Source organism: Motacilla alba, chromosome 2 (assembly GCF_015832195.1).
Source record: "Motacilla alba alba isolate MOTALB_02 chromosome 2, Motacilla_alba_V1.0_pri, whole genome shotgun sequence".
In the NCBI taxonomy this organism is placed as follows: domain Eukaryota; kingdom Metazoa; phylum Chordata; class Aves; order Passeriformes; family Motacillidae; genus Motacilla; species Motacilla alba.
Window position 1 is genome coordinate 19,598,098 of NC_052017.1, and position 27,481 is coordinate 19,625,578.

A 27,481-nucleotide genomic window follows, 5' to 3' on the forward strand; every position below is an offset into this window, starting at 1 on the left:
AAAAAAGAGGAAAAACGGAAACCACATCTGGGATGTCAACAAAAAACCAGAAAGCTAGAAAAGGAAAGAATTTGCAGGAAAGCATGGCAACCATCATCCCAATTTGTCTCAGCTCAGTTAAAAGTGCCAATTTAGATTCTGTGTTCCAGATCGTCAGTATATTTTTATCTGGGATTTTGGTTCAAGTCATTAAGATTTTCTGCATACTTAAAAATAGCTTCCTTGAAAATTCAACATGAAATTCTGTTACCAGTGGAGAATTCTGAAGGAAAAAAAGACTATTTGCCTTGAATTTTATTTTTGATCTCCACACATACAGGCCTTACCTGGTTTCCAAAAATAACATTTTTAATCTAATCCAGATAAAAAATTGAAGGTTTGGGGGCTTACTGTCTTATTATTTTTTTACCTTATTAAAAACGGTGATGTTAAGCATATGCAATGAACTCCTATGTATTTTACTATTTCACAGATTCATAAAACATCCTGGATTGAAAGAGACTCACAAGGATCAAGTCCAACTCCTGGTCCTGCAAGGACCATCCCCAAGAATCACACTATTTGCTTGTGAGCATTTTCCAAACTCTTCTTGAGCTCTGTCAGGCTTTGTGCTGTGACCATTTCCCTGAGGAGCTATTCCAGTGCCCAACCACCCCTCTGGGTGACGAAGCTTTTCCTGATATCTAGCCTGAACTTCCCCTGACTCAGCTTCAGGTTATTCCCTTGGGTCCTGTCACTGGGCAAGACAGAGAAAAGATGAGTGTCTTCCTCTCTGCTTCCTCCCACAAGGAAATTGTAATTGTAATTGCAATGAGGTCTCCCCTCAATGTCCTCCCGGCTCAACAGACCAAGTGACTTCAGCTGCTCCTCAGACAGCTTCCCTCCAAACCCTTCACCATTTTTGTTGCCTTCCTTTGGACACTCTAACAGTTTAACGTCTTTTTTATATTGTGGCATCCAAAACTGCCCCCAGCACTTGAGGTGTGGCCGCCCCAGTGGAGAGCAGAGTGGGACAATCCCCTCCCTTGTCCTGCTGGCCATGCTGTGCCTGATGCCCCCCAGGACAGGGCTGGCCCTCCTGGCTGCCAGGGCACTGCTGGCTCACGTTCAACTTGTCATTGACCAGGACCCCCAGGTTCCTTTCCATGGCTCTGCTTTCCAGCCTCTCATTCCCCAGTCTGTCTGTACATCCAGGGTTGCCCCATCCCAGGTGCAAAACCCAGCACCATTCCTTGCTGAGTTTCATTTGGTTGGTGATTGCCCAGCTCTCTAATTTATCAATATCTCTCTGCAGGGCATCTCTGCCTTGAAGGGAGCCAACAGCTCATCCCAATTTAGTGTCATCACCAAATTTATTCAGTATATCAGTATGTCCCGTGTCCAAGTCATTTATGAAGATATTAAAGAGAACTGGTCTCAAGATGGAGCCCTGTAAAACCTCAGAATCTCACTAGATTCCAGAATCCCATCAGATCCCCAGTCTGAGGTCACCCCATTCTCTGTAACCCTTTGTGCCTGACCCATGAGCCAGCTGCTCACCCATCACATGATGTGTTTATCCAACTGTGAGCTGGACATCCCGTGCAGAAGGACACTGTGAGAGACAGCATTGAAAGCTTTACTGAAATCCAAAAAGATTCCATCAACTGCCTCCCCTTGATCAACTGGGTGGATTATATTGTCATAAAAGGAAAATAAATCTGTCAAACAGGACCTTCCCCTCAAGAAGTGGTCTGGCTGCGACCAACAATGCATTTTCTTTTAGGTGGTTTTCAGTAACTCCCAGAACAATATTCACCAAAATTTTATCAGTCACTGAAGTGAGACTGACAAGCCTGTAATTTTCAGGGTCATCCCTCTTGCCCTTCTTGAAAACTAGGACATTTCCCAGCTACCAGTCAACTGAGACCTCTCCAGATCACCAAGACTGTTCAAAAACCATGGAGAGAGGTCTTGCAATGACATCAGCCAATTCTTTGAGGACTCTTGGACAAATCTCACCAAGCCCCCAAATCCTGCACAAATTTGGAGCTGACTAGGAGTTTATCATTCTCACAGTCATGGTCCATCCATGCTCAGGGCTCTGGGAACCCCAAAGCCCATCATCAATGTTGGAGCAAAGAAGGCATTAAACAACTCTGCTTTTCCTACGTCCCTGTTTGTGAGGTGACCATACTCATCAAGTAACAGGTCAAAGGTATTACTGGATTGCTTCTTTAAAAATACTTTTTATTGTCCCCCACAGTAGTGGGTAGCTTCAACTCTAATTGAGCTTCAGCTGCATGAGTTTTCTCTCTACAGTGGTAAGCACTGTCTCTGCAGTCATCCTATGCCACCCAATCTTTCTTCCGCTGGCTTTTTTTGCCTTAGCTCGAGAAGAAGATCCTATTCAGCCAAGCCAACCATTCGCCTTGCCCGCTGGACGTCTGACATTTTGAAATTGTCCACTCCTGTGCCATTAAGAGTTGGTGCTAAAATAGCAACTAGCACTGATGGACCCCAACATCCTCAGCAGTATTTTCCCAGGGAACCTTATTCACCAGTTCCCTGAGCAGCCTGAAGTCTGGTCCCCTCATATCTAGCATATCTAGGGTTGAAGTTTTGCTGGCAGTCATCTACCTGTCACCAGAGATTTTAAACTCAACTGCTCCATGGTCTCTGTCACCAAAAAGGTCATCAACTACCACTTCATGAGATCCTCTCGTTAGCAAGCATCGAATCAAGGAGGGCATCTTTCCCAGCCAGCTCCCTTAGTACCTGTACCATGAAGTTATCATCCAGATGTTTTAGGAATCTTCTGGACCTGGTTTTGCTAGCTTTGTAGTGATCCTAGTTAACACTTGGCAAATTGAAGTCCCTCGTAAGGACAAGGATGGATGATTTAAAACTATCCCTTAATTCCTTAAAGAATAATTCATCAGTATCATCATCCTAGCTGAGTGCCCTACAGAAGACTCTCAAAATTGTATCTGCTTTTTTTTTGTTTGTCCCTTAATCCTTAACTAGGGGCTCTCAACTGTGCCAATGACAACTTCAAGTTCCAGCACTCAAACTTTGTCAGCTTTCAAAGGTAACAACTGCTTTTAGACATATTTTTGCTTGCTACCCTTCATTTTAATATCATAAATACAGTTTTTGTGTCTGTTTAAATAGATGTCTTTTTTGCAATCTCTTAATGAGTTAGTCTGACAATCACACACTCTGAGGAAACTGCTGTCATACACTAGTTGTCTACTGATGAGTTTATTTTCCAGATCATCTGCTACTGAAATTTTGATTTTCTAGTCATGGTCTCTTGTTAACCACATTCGATAACCGTCATGACATAGAACGCTGCCATTTGCTCACCACTTAGATTAGGAGAGGTTTTCTTACCAAGACCTCTGTAAAACTGTGCATATGAAGACTAAGGAATTAATTAAATTTCCCTCATCCAGGCCCATTGAAACCTCAATCCCTTAAAACAGAGGTTCATTTGTGATTCAGCCCAGGTATCTCTTGCAGACACAATGACCCTTTAAGCACCTGCAGCCTTCCTCTCTTTGATACTGCCAGAAACACCAAGTAAGCAGTTTTGCACTGCCTGGCATCATTTATTTCAGGATATAAACATGACAAAAAATACACCCTCATCAATGGGCTTAATCTAAGTCTAGTTTCTGAGCGTGCCAAAACCACATGAGTCTGTGTGGTTTCAGATGTTAGTCCTTCACTTCAGTCTTCATCACCATGGACTCCTTGAAAAATACCAGGACTGTTTCTTTAAACCCATTACCCATCCACCAGGTCTAGAATAAAACAAAGCAAACTACTTGGGATTTTACCAAAAGGATGAGGCTCCTTTTTCACTATTACAATTACTCTCATCACATTACATTACTCAATTCACATTACAATTACTCTCATCTGATATCAAGAATACAACAGTCTGCAATACTTTGAATGAATGAAAATATCTCTGGAAAGGCCTTTTGTACCTCTTGTCTATCACTTATCAAAATAATCTTGAAAAATTCCCTTTCTCCAGCATATATTTTCATCATTTTTGTTCTAAACCAAAAATACATTAGCTAATGGATAAATTGCATGATGCCAACTGTTCACATCCATTGGCTCATTTAGATTTGTCTCTAAAAGCCACCTGACCTAGTGCATCCACACAGAGTGGATGAGGCTATCAAGCTAAAGGAAGTAATAAATGCCTGATTCTCCCATTCCAATCTACATGGCTGTCCCTGCTTGCACAGCTCCACCAACTGTCCTTTGAAAGAGGGAGAGTGAGAGAATTTGTGATTCTGAGTCTGCTCATTTTTAGAGCACTATCCTCATCTCTTTACTAAGAAATAAGACTGAAGGCTCTGCAAGTTATTGTCCCTGTTTTTTATCTGCAAGACAATGCAAGAACATGGAGAGTATATAGAATACTTGTTTACAACAAAAATAGTAAAAGGTTCTAGAAAACCATCTGATAATATAAAATACACAATATTGAATAAACCTAAATGTATTTTCTCCTAGATAAAACAGATCTTGCACTATGGATTTACGCTAACACTAGAAGTAAGATTGCTTAATTGAAGATGGGAGGGTTAAAAGGGCAGGGTATGTTGTAGACAACACGGAATCAAAAATGTGCTTGCTGATGAAGATGGTGCTAACTTGATTAGGTTAGATGTTAATCTGAAAGGAAATAAAATATAAATAAATTGCAAAAGAAAAAATAAAGGAAATCATAAAAGCAGCAAATGGTGTGGTGAACTTTCATAATTCAGTGCTGGAATATTTTCTGTGTTCTGGGACATTCACAGGTTAGAAAAATACAACAGATATTTTCCAGGATATCAATCAGGTTTCTAAAACCATTGCAACCTAGAAGACCAAGCATTTTCTGTTCTTCAGACATAGGAGAAACATCAGGAAAATTCTTTCTGCTTCAGAACAGACTTTGCCTGGGTCAGGAGAGCACATTACATCACATCCCTCACTGAGCCATTTCCTCTTCTACAAGATATACCACTGCTTGTTCTTTCATCTATTGTTGCAATACTGAATACTGGCAGAAAATACATGTTTGATTGCCCTGCCACACACATCTCTGAGGAGCCTAGCTCCTTGCTGTTGATAACCACCTTGTGGATGCTGAGAGATCTCGACTCCAGGCTGTTCAAGCCCCATTCCCTCAGTGTACCTGCAAGTCAAGTGATCCAGCTGCAACCATCCTGGCAGGCCTCCACTGAATCATCCTCTCTGATTTATCCACACCTTTCTGTTGGGGCACCAAAACCGGTCACAGTCAAGAAGCTATGTTCTAATGAACACTGTGATCATCTCCCTGGATAGAATGCCTGTACTACCTAATACACTAACCAAGAGTTAGGCATTTCAAAAGAATCTGCTACTAGAAATACAATAGAATTCTTCTCAAAAAAGAGACAACATACACCTCTGGCAAACCTTTTGTTTTTAGATTTGCTGTGAAACAGTCAACTTGTTCAAAAACTTTAAGGCAAGCAGTACCTCAATTTGTTGTAAAGCAACATTATTAATATGCTACCAGGATCAATCAACTTTTTAAGATTCCTCAGATAAAGATATTTACCCTTGCAAGTTTCTGGTTAAAAATGAGTCTCCAGCAACTGCAGTGATGAAAGACACAAGAATAGAAACTCCAGTTCTGCAAGTCTTAAGGTCTCAAAGTATGCTATGCTAACTTTCATCAAAGAAATGCAAACAAACCTATGTCATCCCCAACAATTTGTTTCCTTCTGGCTAGAGTCTGCTTTTCCTCTCTGATCCATTGTTTGGAAATGAAATTAATTTTCTCCTTAAACTCATACAGTTATGCTCAGTCAAAAGTTCTATTTCTTCCGGTTTACAAGAGAATCAGTTTCTGCTTGAGAAATTACCACCCAAATGTATCAGCTGTACCTCTGCTGCTGTCACTGCTGACTTCCCACTGAGCGACAGGAATATGACAAAGGTGGCTCTGAGATTGCCGCTCTGCTGGGCTAATTAGGAAAGCAGCTTGTATTTGGATGAGAGCCCTAAAGATAGAGTGAACAAAGAGCAGCCAAATGTGGGTAGGTGGATGATGGGCATCATTCAGATTATCCAGAGATGAGCACCATGACAAAGCAGCAAAGAAGGACAAAGCTTCAAAAGGAGAAATATCAGGGTAATATGAGAGAAATATAAGAGAGTATTTCAAGCATGTAAGAGATGGATGGCAGGCCAATGAGCATGTTCTGAACTTTTGCTAGTTCTTGCCACTCTCCAGTTTAGCAGCAGAGATCACAAAAGCAGAAAAGTATCTTTCCTAGGATGAAAAATACTTTAAAAAAATACCAAAACCCAAAAAAATTACCTCAGTGTTATTTGGGCTTATATGCCTGGCATATAAGGAAAAGGAAAATTTATAAGCTACTGTCTTCCTTTTGTTTATTTTTAACAATACACATTTTTACAACATTCTATGTACTCTATGAAGCTTTCCATTAAAGCCAGCCAATAAATACCCAGCAGTTCTAGGCTTCTGAATTGAAGCACACAGGTAGAAAGTGAATTCCACAACTGGTTTTTTCCTGCTTACAAGCATTCAACAGGCTCTCTGTGCTCACCCCGATTTACATGAAGTCAGTCCCCTAAGTGTGCATGGGCAAGCAAAAATTTAAAAATGCTAAAAAAACCCAAGATGCATCACCTCTCCTAGGTCACACCTATGGCCCATTTAGTAGATGGTATATGCACTGCTGTATCACATTTGTACTCAAAACCCCTCAAACATTCTCCTGACACAATGCTAGATTCCCTGGTCAGGTAAAAGTCAGAAGTCACCACTAAATTCAGGACAGGATTTTCACACTTTAGGAAATCCTTTTGGCTGTCAATATTATGCCAGCTAAACTCAATTTTGGAGAAAAAAAAAAAAAGGTTTGCTATCTTATTTATTTTTTAAAATTTTTACATTTATTCTCAACTGATTTCAATTAGTCTGAAACACTTCTTAAAAAATATTGAAAAATTTTATTTAAGTATACCAGAATGTCATTCCTGATTTGCACTGCTCTCCTTCCATTATCCCTTCTGTAAGAGTTATTCCATTTATGATTAGCAATAATTCATACAGTTAGCATCTCCCTTCCTGTTCAAAGTTTGTAACTTTACAATGCTTAAAAAAAGAATCATGGCTTATTGTTTCCTTCATCATGCAGAAGAAAAGGAAATGCTTGTTGCTGAAGCTGGTATAGTAACACAAGTGCACTCTTCTATAACCTCTCATGTTTTGTCAGTTGTCTGCAAACCTGGATCTTTTCATAATTTGAAAAAGTTTCAGTATTTTTTATTCCTGTTAATTTTCAAAATCATCATATGATTTCCTATGATTCCTATGATCCAGCCTATGATTTCCCTAACAGTTCCTTCTTTTTTCCTCTCTTGATTATGCTAAAATAGACCTTATTTAAGTTGAATAGCATTGCATTCATATCATAAAATCTACCAAAGAAGTGCAAGGACAACACTTTCAATTGTTACAAGTCAAGCTGATCCAAAAAACATGTTGTGTAACTGGCAGGACTAATCTCTCTCACCACACTTACAGACACAGATGTCCAGGTTTATTTAAAATAACCCTAAACAAAACAGCAAAATTTGCAGTGTTTGGATTTTTTAAAAATGTATGCATTTTACTGGGAGGCATTTGATTACAGGAATATCTCAAATTTTAGTCCTGTGGTGACAAGACAAAATCAGCTACAGGAAATGGTATCAGCTGAATTATACTTTCTCCCTCATCACACCAGGACAGTCCCATCCACATCATTTCCCAGATGTTCTTGCCTGCAAATTCCACTGAATCTCTGGATCCAAAATGATGAGAACATTATTTTGAACTTCAAAGACACGACTGAATGGAATTATTAATTTTTCCTTACAAATCTACGTCCCTGGCAAGAGAGGAGGGGGATAACATTCACGAATGCAAAGGAAAACTCCTAGAAGGCAAAGCAGCTTAATTTATCAGGAAATAGGTGTATGTGGTGGTTATTTAAAAAAGCATTTTCCCAATGTCAAGTTCAAGTGAAATGTCCACCAGCAAAATCAAAATTTCACATACGGTACTAAGGTCTTGTACAGGGAACCTTATGATTTCACTTAAGCATGACTGAAGGCCACCCATGTTCTTGCCAGGATGTCTATAATGAATAACAGAATTACAGCACACAATATGAATTATTCCATTTTAGAAGGAATTAAGGAAACAACACAACTTTCTTAAATATATGAGGTAAACCACAATATGATACATATGATAAATTGACTATATTCGAGCAACAATCTAATGCCACTTTCATATCTCACTTTATCAATATTATCCCCATATTTACATGAAGTCCAGATGAAGGCAAAATGATCACAGTGAATTAAAGATTAAAGGCCTAAAATTTCAGAATTATGCTGGGCATCCTTCACTAACAGGAACTAAATCAGTTGCTGGGTAACTGCTGAATAAGATGAAAATTTTTAAGAGTGAGACTTGATATATGAAGTAAAAACATGGGGATTCCTCCTTTGTGCCCTGAAGATTTTTTATATAAGTCTGCATTCTCTCAGTGGAATCAAAGAAAAAAAATAGACTGGTGAGAGGGCAGGTGGAGGAAAGGACATCTAGTCCAACCTCCTGCTCAAGAGAAGCATATTCAAAGCCACAGCAGATTGCTCAGGACCCTGTCTAGCTGAGGTCTGACTATCTCCATGGATTAAAATTTTGTAACTTTACAAAGGGTTTTAGTTTTTAATCACCTACACCAAATAAAGTGTTTAGTTTTTAATCACCTACACCAAAGAAGTCCTAGGATTAACTATGTCTTAGGATAATAAACTATGAAGTTTGACATTTAGCCTCAAAAATTAGCCTGCTGAGCTGCCTCCACAAGCAGAAACAATTCAATGAAGATACGCACAAAGTCAATTTTAGTAAAGCCCATTTCTGCACATACAATAAGCTTCAGTTACATCCACTGAAGAGGTAAAACTAAGTTTGTCATTTCCTTTCAGGCGAATATACTTCATGAAAAGACATGTACAGATCTTTTATTTCATACTTAGTTGTTACTAAAAGGAATAGCTTTGAAATACTATTATGTTCTTAGGCTACTCAACTAGTAATATTAATGTATCAGCCTTGTTCCCAAAAACTGGCCTTTAATTGTTCCCTCTGCTTAAAAATTCTTGTAATGGTCTACCTGTCCTTAGACTTAAGCACTCAGCTGAGTAGGACACACTCTCATTTTGTATTTCAAAAACAAAATTGCTTCTTATATCAATAAAAACTACTTTGATTTAAAGAACTCATTTCTAATAAGAACATCTCTATAGATATTTGTAAAAAACACAGAAGCTGCCTTAAAAAAGTAAAAAAAAAAAGTGTTAACCCAAATTCTTATTAACTCCATATGACTGGTTTGTAAGCTCTAACAGAACTCAAAAACTCTATTGTAAACCAGAAAATATAATATGGAATTCTAGAATTTTAAATGCCAAAAATTCCTACGCATTGCTATATTAAAACGTATAGAATCACACTGTGTTGTAAATGACAATGTAAAATGAAATGTGCAGAGGAGAATTTCCCAGGGATTTTAATCTTTCATTTCTCAGAAAAAAAAACTTTTAAAATGGCTGGTTCCTATGGCTCTGTAGTTACAGCAATGAAAACACCCAAAAGCTAAATTTTTTCCTGGCAGAATCTTAGACATTAATCTGGTTAGAGATGTATAAAATAATAATAATAATAATAATAATAATAATAATAATAATAATAATAATAATAATAATAATAATAATAATAAAGCATGGCTATCATTACCCACTTCTGTGTAAATAAAGGAGTTACCTATCCTCCGGATTTTGTAATTCTTATTCATCAGCGGAAGTAATTATCTGGATAGTAACATGCAGTGTAAGTAAACAAACAGCATTTCATTTAGTCATTTCAGCTCCTGGAGCTTGTTTATAATTTAGAGAAGACATGTCTTCATGACGATAGATGTCCATGACTTTGATAAAGAGGCAGATGGATTTTTTTTCCCTGTGACAGCCTTCCTATCAGAGCAAATGTTAAACAACAACAAACTATAGATTTGCTCTGATCAGCTGCTACTGAATTTGTTCATCAGAACAAATCATCTTACTTATTATCATCAACTGGAAAACAAAAACATATTCCCAAACAGACATAAACACACCACCTCAACCGTAAAAGAAGAGGAAAACATAGGAAAAAAAAAAAAAAAGAGGATTTGTGCCCCAAAAAGACTATCAAAGATATCAAATATTCTGAAATGGGATTTTTGGTCCTTGATTTCTCTGTGCGGAAGGTTTTTATCAAAATGCTACTCTATATCCAGCCTGCCTGCTAGGAGTGCTTAATTGAGCTGTTGTAACTGCTAGAGTTTTGAAAGGTCAAGAGAGCAACAAGCTACCCAGCCTGCCAGCCACCACCTCACACACCACTGATGGGAGAGTAGCTGTGCTGCCCAGGATAGGGAGGCTAAAACAGGCAGCCTGCTGCACCAGGCGAGCAGGCAGGATGGCAGACAGCACCAACATGCCTTCTTGACTTTAGCTTTCCATATGTGCTGAAGGGAAGTCACAATTTCCATTTTGCACATCCAACATCTTCTGCTAACCCTTCTGCTACCCCTTCTGCTACCTCATATCCATCCACAGGCTAAACAACGTAAACATCAAAATGCATGTCACAAATACTTAAGTGGAAAACAAACTTTAAAGTAACGCTATTATTAGAAGCAGAACACTGGGGTTCCTGCAAGACCTGGATTTATTTTGCACCATATTCGTGCACAGCATATGCATGTCCCATTTACTTAACTGAAGACATTCAAGCCACCTTCTTCTAAGTATCTCAACTTTTTCATGTAGGGCTCCAACCCAAGCATTATAAACTGATTACTTAAACCGTATGCCATTAGTATCTTTTACCCAGAGGACATCTCTAGCTACATAGGTCTCCTGACATTTAATTAAATAAGAACTATGAATATATGTGGCATAAGAGGGAGGAAGTTGTAAACAATTTCCAAAAGCCTGGACACACTCACATGGTGTACAGAGAAATCCAAGAATTAAGTATCAAGCTACATAAATCAGAGAAACCAAACTAACTAGCTTGTTGTTAACTGTGTACTGCCCTGCCTAGATTACTGCTCCTACCATTAACACTTTTTTATGGCTACATTACCTTCATACCAATTCCTCACTGAAAAATAGCCAATTTTTTTCTATCAAGGCCTGTAGTATAAATGATGATTATGGAATAGAAAAACTCATGTATTCCTGATCATGAAGTTACCAGGTTATACTTTTTTTCCCCCCAGGTCCATGCTGGTTCACATCACTGAGGTAAAGTGCCTTTTGCAGCATGAGGCTGAGCAGGGCATTGCCAGGAAGTAGGTCATTATCATGGCCATTTCCTTGAGATGGAAATAAACTGAAATCAAGACCAACAGATGAATTTACAGATTTCATCAGGCCTTGGTGCTATCAATACACTCAGAAGCCAGCTCCTGTGAGAGACCTCCTTCCCACTGCTGTCTCACAAATGGAAAAGTAGCTGAGAGATTCAGAGCTCCCTCAAACAATTTGGTGTGACTTTTAAGTACTTTTTTATCTTTCCTTTGTGTTTGTGAGGTGAACTGCACTGGTCCTGCCAACCCAGGCCAGATTTCACACTCCATTTCTCTTACACTCTACTCCTTAAACAGAAGTAAACTTCTCCTTTGCTATTTCATCACTTGGAGCTGGTCATTGGGGTTGGTTTCTAAATGTCAGGAACCATTTGACTTTCACAGGATTCCCTCTCACACATGCCTCCGGCACAAACCTGCTTCTCAAACATCATGCAATCACCACGATCCTCTTCCACAATAAGAGGAATGCTCATTCCCTTCCTTCATTGTGTTCAGGCACCACTTGGCACTAAACCAGAGCAAAAGGATCCAGATAAATTGCAATCATTGACTTGCCTAATTTTTGTTGGAAATATCTAAAAGTTATTTCCTGAAGGGAGAAACCAGAGCTCCACACTCTGTAGGACCCTACACTGAAAATCAGGTGTTCTGAGCTCTACACAAGGGACAGCTGATCCACTGCTCACAGACTCATGTACATAACAGGGACTACCAGCTCCTGCCTCCAGCCATGGTCTCCACGGAGCTCCCCACCTTTTTATTGACTGTTCATGTGTTGGACTGTGGGGGCAGAGGTAGGGGAAGGTCAGATACCCTATAAATACCTTCAATATACTATCAAAAATACAAAAGGCTCCATCCTTAGTCACGGAAATTCAAATTAGAGACAGAAGGCAAGGAAATAGCTATATGAAACGAACAGTAACATTATTATTAAAAAATCTACTTCACATAAACTACAGGACATTAGATTAAACACTGATTTTTCTCTGGGGAAAGAAGTATGGTCACTACCATTGTGCAAATCACTAACTGGCAAGTACACTGGGTGTCTTAGGAGTAACACAGAAATGACCAATACTTTCCTCTGCATGGGTTTATTGAGATTTTCCTCTCTAGTGTTTCCCTGTCCTAAACTGAAACTGTTTCAGGAGCCATTCTGCTACACCATCAGAATCACCAGCTCTCCCAGGCTTTCCTTGGGGAAATCCCAAAACCCATATGCAGTGCTTAAACACAGCTGCGAGGTCTCTGAGCTAGTCATGGGGAATGATGCCATACAGAATGACCCTCATTTTTCCAATTTAGGAAAAGAAAACTGTATTGCTTCTACACTTTGGCTGCTGCAGAAAATCCACAGGAAAAAGGCTTGCTAAGGGTGACTGTTTCACAAATCTACATCCAGCTCTGGATGCGAGCCATCCATCTTCACGAATAAGCACTTGTTTCTTCCACATAAGAGTTCTTCTCACTAAACACATGGTTTCAGGCATGAATAACTCCATTTCTTGTGCAGCTGTACAATATTTGCAATTGAAAATTAACCAAGTGCTATTGTCACTAGAAACAAACCAAGTGTCTCCTAAATTTTAAAGATAAAGAATCAAAATGTCAAGGGATTTTTCAAAGGACGGACTCATGGCTCTGAAGCAAACCTCAGAGACTGAATTTAATTTGACTGCCTTTCAAGTCTGTACTTCAAGTTACACTCACGTGTTGTTCAACTTATCTATCTGAACACAGCATTAGATGTTGTTGCCTTAGGTTGAACTAAGGTGAAGGTGGAAAAGTCATTCCAAAATCTTATGGTTAAATTTTTACAGTGTTCTGCCACGGGTAATTTGCCAAACATTTTAATCCAATTCAATTTCAGTTCAAGGGAGAGGTTCCCAAAGAAGCAATTCTGATTTATTCAGATACATTCCCACGTCAATCCACAGTATAACGAAAACTACCATTGCTAAAAAGTTACAAGTGACTCTCTTTGATCTTAAAAAACATCCTTTTCCCCTTTCACTCAGTTTCTGAAACAAGGTAAGTTGCAATGACTCAGAGTCAAATACATCACTGTGTTCTCCCTACTGATTTCTAGGACTTAAAATATTGCTAAAATAGGTGGGGTTTTCCCTTGAAAATTAGTCCTATCAGCAGAATGCCTGTACACACAGAATTGGGATCTGTCTGATTAATGAAGAACAGTCAAAAAGTAACTCTTCTCAAACCTGAATGACATTTGACTGCTCCAAGATATTCCCCTCCTTTAGAAATTTAGCAGACAGATTTTCATACTTTTTGGAAGATAATTCTGCCTGGCAGGAGTCATGAGTATAACTGGCATTTATCAACATCATACTTATTATTTCAAAAGAAGTGCTCCATCCTTCAAGAGGACATAGGCAAACTCAACAGAAGAGAAGATTTAATTTAAATAGACAAGTTCAAAACTTTTGCCCGGAGAACACAAGTGACAAATGCTCAATTTCCAAGGCAACCAAAACATATGCTCTGGACATCACAAGTAATTCACTGGACTTATAAAGAGGTTTCCCACTCTTTTTAATGATATTTTCCAAGAAAAATATCTATGGAGAACAAAAAAAAGCCAAGGTTTGAGTTTCTTAGGAAAGTTAAAAACTGATCAGAAAAATCTGAAAGTTGCATGCAATACAGTGAATGAAATTCGATGATTTTTCTTTAATGACCAACAACCAAGAAAACTTGCTGCCTCTGAATTAGTCCGCTAAAAGAATCCCAGTGATTAGGTTTTTCTCAGAAGAAATCCTAATTTACCCTACACCTACCATCACAGTGTTGGATCATGCTAATACAACAGAGTCCAAAGTCTCTGCCAGAGGAGACTGCTGGTGGGAAGGAGTGACAAATCACTGAAGGTGTCCTGTGTCCAACTGAGGACAAGTCAGTGCCATCAGCCCTGCCACACCTCCATCAGGGCCTCAGGAAGGCAGGAGGAATGCAGCTGGAGCAGCCAGCACCCACAGCCTTGGCAAGGCCCACCTGAGGGAGGAAGAGCAGACGTTCTGCAGAGCCTCCGAAACTTGCAAGAACCATCTGGAGTCCCATCATCCCTTATGTGGAACTCCAAAGTCTGTTGGGAGTAAGTTTTAGATGCTTTTGTTTCGGGAGAGTAATGCAGACTACAATCTACCAGGCATCTGTGAAAAGGAGCTCCCTCTTTCTGTTTCATTTTTGATGAACTACTCCAATTCTGTTTAATTTATTTATTTATTCTCTTTAAGCAGAGGTTTATTTCACAAACAAACAGGAAAAGGCCTAAACAAACATATTACAGCCACAAATGAGACTGCTGGGCCTGCAGCTTTTTACAGTTTCCTGTATTTATGAAATTAAATTGCTTACTATAGTGAAACACATCCACTTTGCCAGGTATGTGGCAAAGAATGCCAAAAAAGATTCTATATATTTATTTCATCACTCATAAAGAGCTTAATAAGCATCTACCTAAAGTTTTAAAATGTAATGTGAAAGACACTGTGCCTCCCAAGTTAAAACATTTATGGAATTACTAACGGAAATAGGAAAGGACCATTGCTACCTGGCTTATTATTAAGAAATTTATTTAGCTATTTTATTTATTTCAAAAAGATAGCTTTTGTCACTGTGCCATGACCCTTTGTTTTTATTTTTAATATGAAGTCATCATAAACCCCAACTTTTTTCTTTGGATAACTGATTCTTAAGCAATGTTATCTTTGTCAGCTGGGGTTGGTGGGAGATGGTAGCAGAGTTAATTATCAGTGCTGTCAGATATCTGGACTTATTATGCACTCAGAGTAAGCTAATAATTCAAGCTCGTTTATACACAGGAACAAAAAGAAAGCAAAGTGGATGCAAAAGCTGGTAGCAGCATTCTGAGGCATTTGGCTATTAAATTCAGCTGGGTTAGAACACCACCTCAGATACAAATGTTTCTTCTCCAAATGTGTCTGCATGCTCATGTGGACATATGTGTGTATGCACATGAAATGCAAACAGTGATCACACACAGTCCCATTTCTCTATTACTCTATTTAAATACTGAGTTTTAAGAGATGACTTTTCTGAATTCCTCTAAGAGATGCTTTAATGATGCTATGTTTCTTTTCATCAGTAATCTCCTCACTAGGACAAAAATCAAATGTTATATGCATAGTTAGAATTCCTTAAACTTATTTAAAATTGCTTTAAATTAATAACAAACTTAAATCCTGAAATTCTTCACTGTCACTTTTCACTCACTTTGTCCTTCAGTGACTCAAGTAATTGTGTGGGAAGATAAAACAAATGCCTTTTCCACAGTACAGAGCATATGGCTTCATGAACAACAGATCTGTACAGACAGAAGTTTCACATTGATTTAGCTTTTACTGAACAATAAAAGTGTTCTTCAAGCTTTATGTATACCATCAATTCTATTTTACTTATCACTGAGTAAAGCAAACATCTTGGTAAGTCTGGCTGCCAAAATAACACCGAAAAAGTGCATCCTTCTTTTCCCCTGAACTGTCTTGCTCTAAAGAAAAACTAAGAAGAAAAAACCCAAATGGTATTTTAGTCTGCACTTAGTGACACATTTTGTTTGAGGAGATCATTACTCTTCAGTTTCAGGGACCTCTAGAGATATCAAAAAGAACCAAAGGAAAAAAAACAAGGAAATTAAAAACCAACCCCACACAATTCACAGTGGGCTTCTTACTTTTTCTATTGATGCTATTTCACTTTGAACAAGTATGTTGTAGAAAAGGGACTGAAACGAGATGGCTCATGTGCCTGGGAAAGTTGTCTCAAACACTGAACTACTTTCTATGACACAGAATACTTCAATTATTTTTTAGAAGCAGAAACAGCATCAGAGAAAGAGATTGAGATCTGAATCCAAAGCTTTGAGACCATTCTTCAGTCATCTAGGTTATTTTAAACACATTTTAAAATTTCAGACTTGCTTGCTGTATGAACCAGGAAGTAACTCCACAGGATACAATGAAAGGAAGAGCAAAATGCAAAAGTCTGTTAAGAGTGATTTGCTGCCCTTCACGAATATTTGAATGTAACCAATTAAAAAAAAAAAAAGCTTCAAAGTTTGACACTCTCTCCTGCTTTACAATTTTTATACACAAGTACACATTCTGTAGCATAATCACAGCAATGCCCTGTGGCTTACTGCTTTGGAAAAACTAAGTTCTTTTCAGCTCCCTAGCTTGGCTTGTGAAAGTTTGTGCAAGTCACACATACACAAATGAGTTCAATGTGCAGACAGCTGCACTTAAATTATTTTCCTGAATGTCTTCTACATTCGTTGCATCCAAAAAACATGGCTGGCTGGAATTAAAAAAAAAAAAAAAAAAGAGAAAAAAATTCCAAAATAACTAAATTAATTCCTTGAAATGTGTTGTACAAACCAGACTGCCATAAAAGGCCCTTTCATACTTCAAAGAGCAACTTCAATAATCAAAACAAAACATTTGCAATTGCCAATTACATGCAAAGAATGTAGCACTTTTGAGCTCATGAAATTTATTTTGATGTCTTATAGTAGAGTTCATGCATATTTTTCAGTGTTATTCTTCCCCAAAGCTCCTCAGATTTGGACTCAGTCACAAATGTGTGTGGGTGGAAGAATCCATCCATTTTGCTTACAACGTAGCACTTGAACCACAGGCTGCAAAAATGCAAAAATTTATGTCAACTAACAATGTCATGCAAAAGTGTGGAGCTGTTAGTGGTTTTCTTCTGGTCTTCTCTGACATCATCAACTTCTTCTGAACACTGTTTTACACAGTACTTAAGAAAAGAGGGTCAGATCTTAACGTGGGTGTGTTTGGGTTTTTTATAAGCTAGCTCTTTTGATGGACATTGCAGTACATTACAATGACATGCTTTGAACTTTTGTACAAAAGAAATGGTTTGGCAACATCTCCACAAACATTAAGGCCAGTTCTAACTCCTTGTATTCTATTTACATTACAAAGTATGAGACATATTTTGAATTATTTAGATACATGGGTTCACTTAACTCAGAGTCCAAATAGCCTCATAATACTCAGTAGTTAAATACTTTCAATACCACCACAATGCAATAAACAAGACAAGGAAAGTAAATTCAATTTTATCTACCAAGTACTACCCCACTGCTTGAAGAAAAATGTTATATTTAAAAAGCAATCGAATGGGTGAACACTAAAGTTCAAACAGAAAAAACTATACTGACAGAAATTCAAAGCTGCCAAATAAACTCCGTGATTGGAACATTAAAAGTAAGTAACAACTAAGCAATATTTTTTAAAAATCACTAGTTTACATCTTACCACTTCGTACTCCTCACTGCCAAAAAGGTACATAGTTACTCCTTCGCGGTCTCACACCAGTTGCCCAGAGCGCCCAGTCGCCTGAAGTCAGATCTTCCCCTGCATCCTCAGCTCCCGTGTCCCAGCCGGGCAGGCTTCCCAGGCTGCTTTCCCACGCCTGGGCTGCTCCTGAGGCACCGGGGCTCTCGGGCATGAACTCGGAGTCCGCTGCGAGGGCCGCGGGACCGGCGGGATGGAAAACTGCGAAACTCCGCGGGCGGCAGCGGCAGCCCCGCGCTGTGCGGAGCCGTGCGGGGCGGGCAGCGGGACGGGGCGGGCAGCGGGACGGGGCGGGCAGCCCCGGCTGGGGCGGTGCGGGGCGGGACAGAGTGACGGGAGAGTGCGGGACAGAGGGACGGGGCAGCGCGGTGCGGGGGGCGGGACGGGACAGGATGGAACAAGACGGGGCGGTGCGGGCTGAGGGACGGGATGGGATGGGATGGAACAAGACGGGGCGGTGCGGGCTGAGGGACGGGATGGGATGGGATGGAACAAGACGGGGCGGTGCGGGCTGAGGGACGGGATGGGATGGAACAAGACGGGGCGGTGCGGGCAGCGGGGGGCGGCAGCGCCGCGTTCCGGCCCTGCCCCGCCAGGCGCGACGCCGCCCAAGTTGTGAGCGGGGAAGGCGCGGCGGGGAGAGCGCGAGTGCGGCCAGCGGAGCCGCGGCTCGAACGGGAGGGCCCGGGAGGAGCCGCCGGGGCCGTGAGGGGGCGGCTGCTGCGGCCGGGAGAGCGCGAGTGCGGCCCGCGGAGCCGCGGCTCGGACGGGAGGGCCCGGGAGGAGCCGCCGGGGCCGTGAGGGGGCGGCTGCTGCAGCCGGGGCGAGGCGGCAGCACCGGGTGAGCCGCGAAGAGCTCGGTTCACACATAGCCCTCGCTGCTCTGACCGTGCAGCAGAAACCCATGCAGCTATCTCATTATTTATGTGTTAAAAAAGAAAAATCTCTTCTGAAAAACAAACAAACAAGCAAACAGTCCAGAATAGTTCCCCTTTTGTTTGTTTCGCTCGCTTCACTGCTTCCTCGCACTAATTAGTCGCAGACTGCTCTGTAAACACGGTGTAACTTTATCTCTTTGCCACAATGGCACTCAGGTAACTGAAAAGTTACACCCGCTACCTCCAGCGCACGGGAAGCGGATCCGGCAGGGAATACCACACCGGGACAGAAGAATCCAAGGACCCGCCTCGCTCCTGGGCAACTTCTAGTCCAGGCAGAGCAGGCAAGAAAGAGTAAAAAAAGTCAAAGAGCAGGATAAAACACAACTGAAAGACTTCAGAGACCAATTCCCCAACTGCATTCCCAAACTAATATTAAAATGGAGCTTAAAAATAAATCCCAATAAAGATAGTATAGGAATGCAGCATAAAGTAAACCAGAAATATTGCCCTCTGGGAAAGGCTGTTCTTTACAACTGAGGAAGAGGCCACCAGTTGGCATCCAGTAACAGTACCCTGATCAAAACTGCTTTCAAACAGCACTATGAAACCCATCCCTTCTCAGCTCAGTCCTCTCAATTCTTTATAGTTCACACTGCTGCTAGCACTATGTCCTATAACCAGAACTATACCTAAGCACTAAGGAAAAAAATATGGAATATGTAATTTCTTAAGGAGGAAATGTGTGGGTGTATGCTTGCCCATTTATATGTATAATCAAGTTAATATAATACACACAGCATCTCATGACAAGATACAGCATTGAAAACCAGTTTGCTCTACTTTATTTCCTTCTCTTCCTCAGAAGAAAGAGAACAAGACCTCTTTGCTAATAAAACCAGCAAATGAAGCAGTTCAAATACATTGCAAATATCTTCCCTCTTCCTTCCCCTGCATCATACCCTGCTTATTTTAAATACATCTCTTGACTAACTCAGTTTCTTTGCATGAGTTAGGAGGATATTCTTCTCTCAATCTGTTTTCTCTGTCAAAACAGACCTTTTGTCCTCTGTTGACTATATGTGATGTGACTCATGAGTCTGGATTTTTTTTATATTCTTGTATGTATCCACAAGCAGAGCTAAACCCAAGAAAATGGTTGGAGAAGGGCAAATCAGAAATCAGAAGACATTAATTTTATTTCCAACCATATGTTTACAAAATAGCATTAGTTTAAATCTGTCAGCTGAACTGGTCTCTTTGCATTATATCAATTGCAAATTACGCTTCAAACATATAACATCATAATAGTTCATTCCCAGAGCGTCAATAAAACATGCATCATTCCTGCATGGAGGCTAACAGGCATCAGACACCTCTACTGGAATGTAATCACCACTTGTCCAAGCTGGTTGCTCCTATTGATGCTGCATGAGTGTGGTCACACACACTTATTAGCTTTAATGTAATTGCCCAAGTTTTCCCACACAGTGTTTTTAGTGTGAAACCACACCTGTCAATACTGGCAAAGCCAGTGTCATCACGCATTACTTTGCTTGTCTGATACAGCTCTTGTAAGCAATTGAAATTTGGGTGCTGTGGCTTGATTGCTCCCCTTTGGATATGGCTCTCACAACTAATTTGGAGAAAACCAGCAGGAATGTTACAAGTACTCCTAACATCAAAAAAAGGAAAACATATTGCTTTGTATTAAAAATTATGATAATTTTTAAAAAAAATCATTTCATCAGCTCCTGTGCTTTGGCAATGAATATTAAATCAGGGAGGACTGCAGTTTGCATATACTCAACAGAGACTTAGGGCATTATTCAGCTGTCACCATAAGTGACTTTCATGTCACAAGTAATTCTCACTACAGACAGCACAAGCAGCCAGAGTCTGGCAGCTTGGACAGTAAATAAGCTGAATTGCTCATTGCTCTCTTGAATTGAAACATCATGACAGGCACCAAAGTCTGTCTCAGGGCTCCACAAAGCAAATTTGCATATAGCTTTTATGGTTCAAGAATCAAAAGTTAGCAAAAATGCCTCCCCTATTGAGGGTGTTTAAACTTAGCAAAGCACTTCTGGATGACCTGTGCTCCTCTCCCAGATAAGTGACAGCACAAGGTTTTTGCTGCACATGGTTCCCCCAGTAGCTGAGTGGGGCAAGGGACTGGCCAGCAGAGGGTGGGCAGCGTCTCACCAGGGCTGACCCTTGCAGACAGAATGCTATGATCCAGAAAGAGCAAGCAGAGAAGTGAATGAGATGGAGGAGTGCAAGGGGGGCATGGAGAGGGAGTTTTGAAAAAGGAAGCTGTGAACAATGGGGCTGAAGAGATGGTGGGATGGGAAAAGCAGAAAACCAGAGGGCAGAACAAGGATGGATGGCAGCAGTGTGACTCACAGGGAGGAGAGCCTAGAAACCAGGCCAGAAGACAGGAATTAAGGTTATGCAAGAAAAATGCTCATGGTATGCAGGAAGCACAATAGGATTTGAAAAGGCCTTCACAGAGACAGCTGGCTACCTGACCAGCCTAAAGCTAGGAGGTAACCAGGAAGGAGTGGAATGGTGTGGAGCAGGGCAGAAACGCTGAGATGGGATGGCTGGGCAGAACCGGCTGGATCAAGGAAATACAGGCTGTTAGAAAACCTGTACATTGGAGACCAGCAAGACACAAAGTTGCTGCTCTATTTTGGGATAGAATGGAACTGGGATGAAGGCAGAAAGTGTCAAAAGCACAGAAATACCTCTAAAAAATGGTAGGTAGAAACAAAGCTAAGGGTGGAATTGCTCCTCTCCCCAGCTGGCACTTTCCAGCAGGGCACGTTCTTGCAGATGTCAGACAGAGAGCTACACCAACACAACTTGATGAAGACTGGGCCTTAAGAACCAGCATTCAGACTAAAGAAAAATAAAATACTGTGACTGTGAGAGTCAAGATTACAGTCTGAAATGATGAAATAAATCACAAGGATAGAGTAAATCTCCTATTCAATGTATACAAGCATTTGTAAAGTAGCTCTTTCTCATCTGTGGAAGCCAACACAGCAATAGCAATATTAATAATGTGTTAACAGAGGCAAACAGGTACAAACACAGGTGTGTCAATATGTGTGGAGTTCGTTTTCCCTGATTGCTTCCCTAAGTTTTGTTCCTTTCATAAAATTCCATTAAGGTGTATAGTATCTGGTGGAAAGGGAATAAAGAAGACAGAGCCAAACTCTTCTCAGTGACTCCTAATGAAAAGGCAAAAAGAAACAAGTATTGATGGAAATACAGGGAAATACATTTGGACACAGAGAATTTTTTTTGGTTTTTTGGGGTTTTTTGGGTTGGTTTTTGTTTTGTTTTTGCGTGAAGGGGTTTGTTTTGTTGTATTTTTTTTATTTTAATGAGGGGGTGAGAGAGCACTGGTACAGATTGCCCAGGGAGGTTTTGGAGTCTCAATCCTTAGAGACAGTCAAAAGCCATCTAAACATGGTCTTGGGTTACCAGCTTTAGGTGGCCTTGCTCTGAGCAGGTAACTGGAATAGCTCCAGAGGTTCCTTTTTACCTCAAGCACTCTGTGAAATTAAAAATTATCTGATTCACATTGATATTTTAGGGATTCCATCTCTCAATTTTAATTTTCAGGGATTAAGCATAATGACTTTTCAGATTGTCAAAGAGAATAGCATTTAACTCTGGTATTTAAACCCTGACCCATGTCTTTTAAGCATAGCTATGAACTGTCTACACTATAAATAGCTTTGTATATCATAGTACTTCAACACAGTGCCTTTGGGAAAACAAACAGAAAAAAATGCTGACATGGTTGTCAAGGTTAATAGACTAAACAGACCTTTCTTGATAAACAAGAATCTTTCAGCTTGTATCCAACAGTAACAACAACTTTTTTTTTTTTTTTTTTTTTGGGAACTCTATGGAAAGCAATTGACTCTCTCTTACCTAATTGAGATTCAAATTCAAATCCAAGCGAAGAATGTCAACAGCTTTTAACACCTTTACACAGCTAGCAACAAGATATGTTAAGGAAACTTTTGGTCAAAAAACTCTGAATAAGCTGTTCTCTCTCAGGTATGGCATGAAAGAGCAAGAGCTATTGCATTTTAATTACTCTACATCCAAACTATCCCATTCCATCCCACCCCACACCAGCACTGAATAATTTCTTAACAACATCATTTATATGTGAAAATTATGATAAGCAACTTTTTTTTTTTTTTGCCTATGAATTTTAGCTCTCCCATTGATTTTCTCCCATAAGGGTCATTCTAATTGTGGGCAACACCCTTCCAGCAGCATAAACTTAAATTTTCAGGAGTGTTACTGCCCTGAAAGAGCTACAGAATGGATCTGAAGCCAGGCTGCCTTGTTCCTCTGGACATCAGCACATTTAGAAGAATGGGTCTTTTCCAGATCTTCTCATTGCCACTGTAACTCTCCGAACACTGTGTGATGGCAACTGCAGTGTCACAGCAGTTAAGGACAACTCTAACAGGACTCCACATTCTCAGAAACATCCAAATGTCTCATGAAAATGATAGCACTGCCTCACCAAGGAAGACTGAAAGCGTGCTAACACAGAAGAGTTAAAAGCTTGCTCAGACAGTTTCATGACAGGTTAAGTAATTCAGCTGGAGTTTCCCAGACTTGTGCTTAAACATCCCTACTTTTGTGCTGGGGGTAGGCAAGGAGGGGGTTGGCAGGACCAGGACACAATTTAGACCACTTCTTCCTCTTGAATGATACCTTCCTTTCTTTTAAAACTATCCATCAAAAGAAATAGCATAGTTTGGGGCAAGTTAAAAGAGTTTTGGTTTTGTTTGTTTAATTTTCATATCAGCTGAAGTGATGGGCATCATCCCTGAACATGGTGCAGATTCCAAATTATCAAGATACACTGCATTAACTTTCAGAAGACTTGGTATTTCTTTCCTGAATTTATCTATTTTACATCCAACCACAAAATAAAAATCCATCTCCTTCCATAAAATTCCATGCATCACGTAGGATGCTTGTAATTCTCCCTTACAGATGGTGTACATCTGAAAGAGGGTTGTTAAGTAAAATTTTATTCTGTGAGATTTAGTTTAGGTATATAATAAACCAGTGTCAACTAATTCAAGATGCAATAATGAAAACACTTCCTTAAGATTAATGTCACATCTTAAATCTCAAAACCAAGCTTCAAATGAATGAATAATAAAATCTGAAAGTATGCCTATGGAATGCTATATAAATTTTAAACATGAAAACTGCTTATCATTTGCAGATTGTTATTGGTTATTATGGTTACCATTCTCTAACACAATCCAATCTGCCTGCACTTTTCTATTTCGGGATACAGCAGTGATAACATTAACAGCAGACTTAACTTCTCAACTTGCAAACATACATACATTAGGGGCACATGCTATCTCCTGCTGCACTGAAAGATAACATGAGTATGTTCTCACAGTGTCACAGAAATAACAAGCTGCTGATCTCCCTGCAGTCAGATGTTAAAACATCTAATCCAACTCGCAATGAGTGTCAGGACCACATCATGTTTGAAAACATTTGTATTACAGATACATAATAAAAATACATGTTGCATTATAAATCCTCTACATCACTGAGATATAAAGAGGTGCTATAAATGCTATAAAGTTGCAAAATCTGCCCATAAGTGATTGTTCCCACGCGTGGGCCAGATTTTTATTTTTTACATGTGATGTAGAGTCATGTGGAACATTGTCTTAAAGCCTTGCTGCAGTGAAACACAGAGACCAGGGAGAGAGACAGAAAGAACAATTCAACACATTGAACAATTCAACATGTTGCTGCTGGTCTAGGATGGTCACAGAAATCACCTGCAGCTGAATGTGCTGCCAAACACTTCTGAAACAGCAGTAAATTCTGCAAGAGCTTTAAGGAGTTGGAAGAAAAAAATAATTCAGAAACGGTATTCTTAAAAAGTAATACCTGAGTATTAAATAGGAGATAATGTTTGCCTTCCTATATGTATTAATTGCAAGAAGAGAGATTATAATACTTTTGAGCACAAGAATTTCAAGAAAAGAAACAACCTCCACAGGGAACACAATATCCTGAAGCAGAATATATGAAACTTACACAATGCTGTAGAAACAGCTTGTGCTTGCTATTTTTCCTTAAAAATACATGTAACAAAGGTAACACTTTATAGTGTTACTCATACATTAATGCAGCATTAAATAAACAGGGGTTTTTAATCTCAGTGAAAAGCTTTCATCTCTCATGCTCAGCACTCATCTGCCTCTGGGGGCACCGAAATGTTTCAAGTGCCATGGGCAGCTCCCTCATGGCCAGATGCTGATTGTCCAGAGCTGGAGACTGAGGAATAACTTTGGCTCATAGCTGTGCACAGCAGCTAGCCCAGACTAGTGGGAATGTTACCCTCTAGCCACATCCGCATCCTGAAAACTGTCCACCTACACGTTGTCCTCTGGGACAATTGCTGTGCAGTTCCATACTCAGGACATTAACTTAGTAACTGATAGTTCACAGAGGAGATGTCTGAGCCCCTGTGCCTTTAAATGGTTTTGGCTTTTAAAATGTCCAGCCATATCTCAAAATCACATGTACAGAAATGCTTGTAAAACTTCTGCTATCGATGCCTCAGAATTCTGTTCCAATTTCAGAAAATAAAATGCATCTAACCAGGAGAACCACAACAGCAGGCCACGGGAGTCGTTTTGGCTCACTCTGCCTTTGTTTGTGCATTTTTGGCACAAGCCATCACTCCACAATTCCATCAATTTAAATTATCGATCATCACCAAACACTGGGGTTTCTTTGGCCTCATTGCTTCTTTAAATCTCAATTCCCATTTCTCATTTTTTACTGTTTCTGAAACCTCTAATATTTTTGATGTTTCGCACTCTTAAAATCTGGATTAATTATATTTAATTTTTGATGGACTAGCTTGTGCAATATAACAAGCTCCACCAAAATAACTTCTGGTGAAATATGAAATCTGGAAACCACGTCTTGCAGAAAGGACTATTTATCTCTTGGGACCCACTTGAGAGCTCAAAATAGGAATTAAGTGGAATTTAGGCAGCATACATGCTGCTGTAATGGCTCTCTCACCTATGAGGCTGGGTGTCACCCTGGCACAACAGAAATATACTTCAGTTTAATGAGCAGGGAGCCATATGTGTAACTCTGGCCAGGAACTCGCAGTGTTGCAGTAAAAACACGGCCAGAGGAACCAGCATGTCAGCTAAGCAGAGACAGAAGGTTGCAATGCAAGAGATTAAGTAAGTGCAGTAAGTTGCTGCTCACAGAGAATTAATGCAATGTGTTACAACAACATGATCAGAACTGCCCTGATGAGATGCATCATGAAGGTAAGGTACTTTCAGTCAATCTTCCTTGTCCACTCAAATTAACAGGATCTTGTTAGCAACGAGTAAGAAGGTGAATACTTGGCAGACAGTAAGAAGGTGCTAAGATCTTTTCTTTTCTGCATTGAAATGACATTTTTTCCCTCAGTTATAATCTAGATATAACTGTAAGATGTAAAAATGTGATTTTTTTTCAATTGTATCTTTCTGTATTGCACATTTTCTTCCCCTCTCTCTTGCCACAATTCCTGATCAGTGCTCATAAAAAAAATGCTCTGAACAGCCTGGATCCCCCATGCTGACAGCACTGAAGGCTCATGCAGCCGAGCAAAGAGCATATCTCAAACTGCATTTCTGTGGGGCTCTCCTTCTCTGTCTGACAGTGCAGGACTCTCATACTCCAAGAAAGGCATTCAGCCTGACTAGAGTTTTAAAGCTGAACCTGTTCCTGTGCTCCAGAAGTCATCCCCCAGTACCTTTTATAGCTTCAAATCTATTATACTAAGGTGCGTTTCTGAAGTCACTGAGAAACTCCTTCTAAGTACAAAATGTTTGCTAGACATTTGATTTAACATGTGGGAAAAAAGTTAATAATATAAGAATTCTAATAAAATCCATAATTGTTGATCTTAATACAGTAGCAACCTTTAAAAAGACTATATTCTGAATTCCAAGATGCAAAAATTTCTCCTCTCCTAAATTCATAAAACTGAACCTAAATTGTATATTGTGTTGTCCATGACATGAACAGAATAATGGATTTACACTGAACCAGCATCAATGCAGAAAGTTGCTTTTAAAATTTAAGAAGGAAATTATTTTCTCACATAGTTCAGTTCTGACACCTTAAACCTCTTAAACCTAAAATAAAATACTCCTGCCATTACAAGGCTGGTTGCTTTGTTTATGTCTACACAAGTTCAAATGAAGCTGGGAGATCCATGTGAAATCAAAGTGATAGAACCTGATCACGTTTTTGTGACAGAAAAAATTCAGCCAGAAAATACCATTATGTCCGAGGACCTCACTGGTTTACTCTGTATTTTGCAGGAAGTTATCAAAGTGCTTGTTTGAAAGTGCCTTTTCCAGCATTCCACCATAGCATCAGCTATTCAAACTATTATGAAATCAAGCATCACCCTGTTTCTTACACACCAAAGTGACCCTGTTTCCAAGACAAACTGGAAATATTGATGAAAAACACTACTTTAAAACTTCAAAAATTACTTTTTCCAATGCCTCCCTTTATGCATTAATTTAAAAGTTTCTAGAGAGGAAATATTGAAGAGATTACTCTTTCAAATAATACTGTAGTTTGAAAATACGTGTTTCACTCTTAGGTCATAGAAACAACTTTACCATTTTACAAGAAC

The 27,481-nt window shown here is 39.7% G+C and overlaps 1 protein-coding gene and 1 long non-coding RNA gene across 16 annotated transcripts in view; one reads left to right on the forward strand and one right to left on the reverse strand.

The window, feature by feature from the left end:
* CACNB2 (calcium voltage-gated channel auxiliary subunit beta 2) overlaps positions 1-27,481 on the reverse strand; it is a 247,207-nt gene that overhangs the window by 90,629 nt on the left and 129,097 nt on the right. The window contains exon 1 of one of the 15 annotated variants that reach the window (XM_038127533.1): positions 17,816-18,167. The exons of the other annotated variants lie outside the window; for them this stretch is intronic. Within the exon in view, the coding sequence (XP_037983461.1) occupies positions 17,816-17,848 (33 nt within the window). The 5' untranslated portion in view covers positions 17,849-18,167. Of the gene's footprint in view, positions 1-17,815; positions 18,168-27,481 lie in introns of those variants that run through there. 15 annotated transcript variants of the gene reach the window in all.
* LOC119697179 overlaps positions 21,487-27,481 on the forward strand; it is a 42,169-nt gene continuing 36,174 nt past the window's right edge. The window contains exon 1 of the long non-coding RNA XR_005255783.1: positions 21,487-26,111. This is a non-coding gene — a long non-coding RNA (uncharacterized LOC119697179). The remainder of the gene's footprint in view (positions 26,112-27,481) is intronic.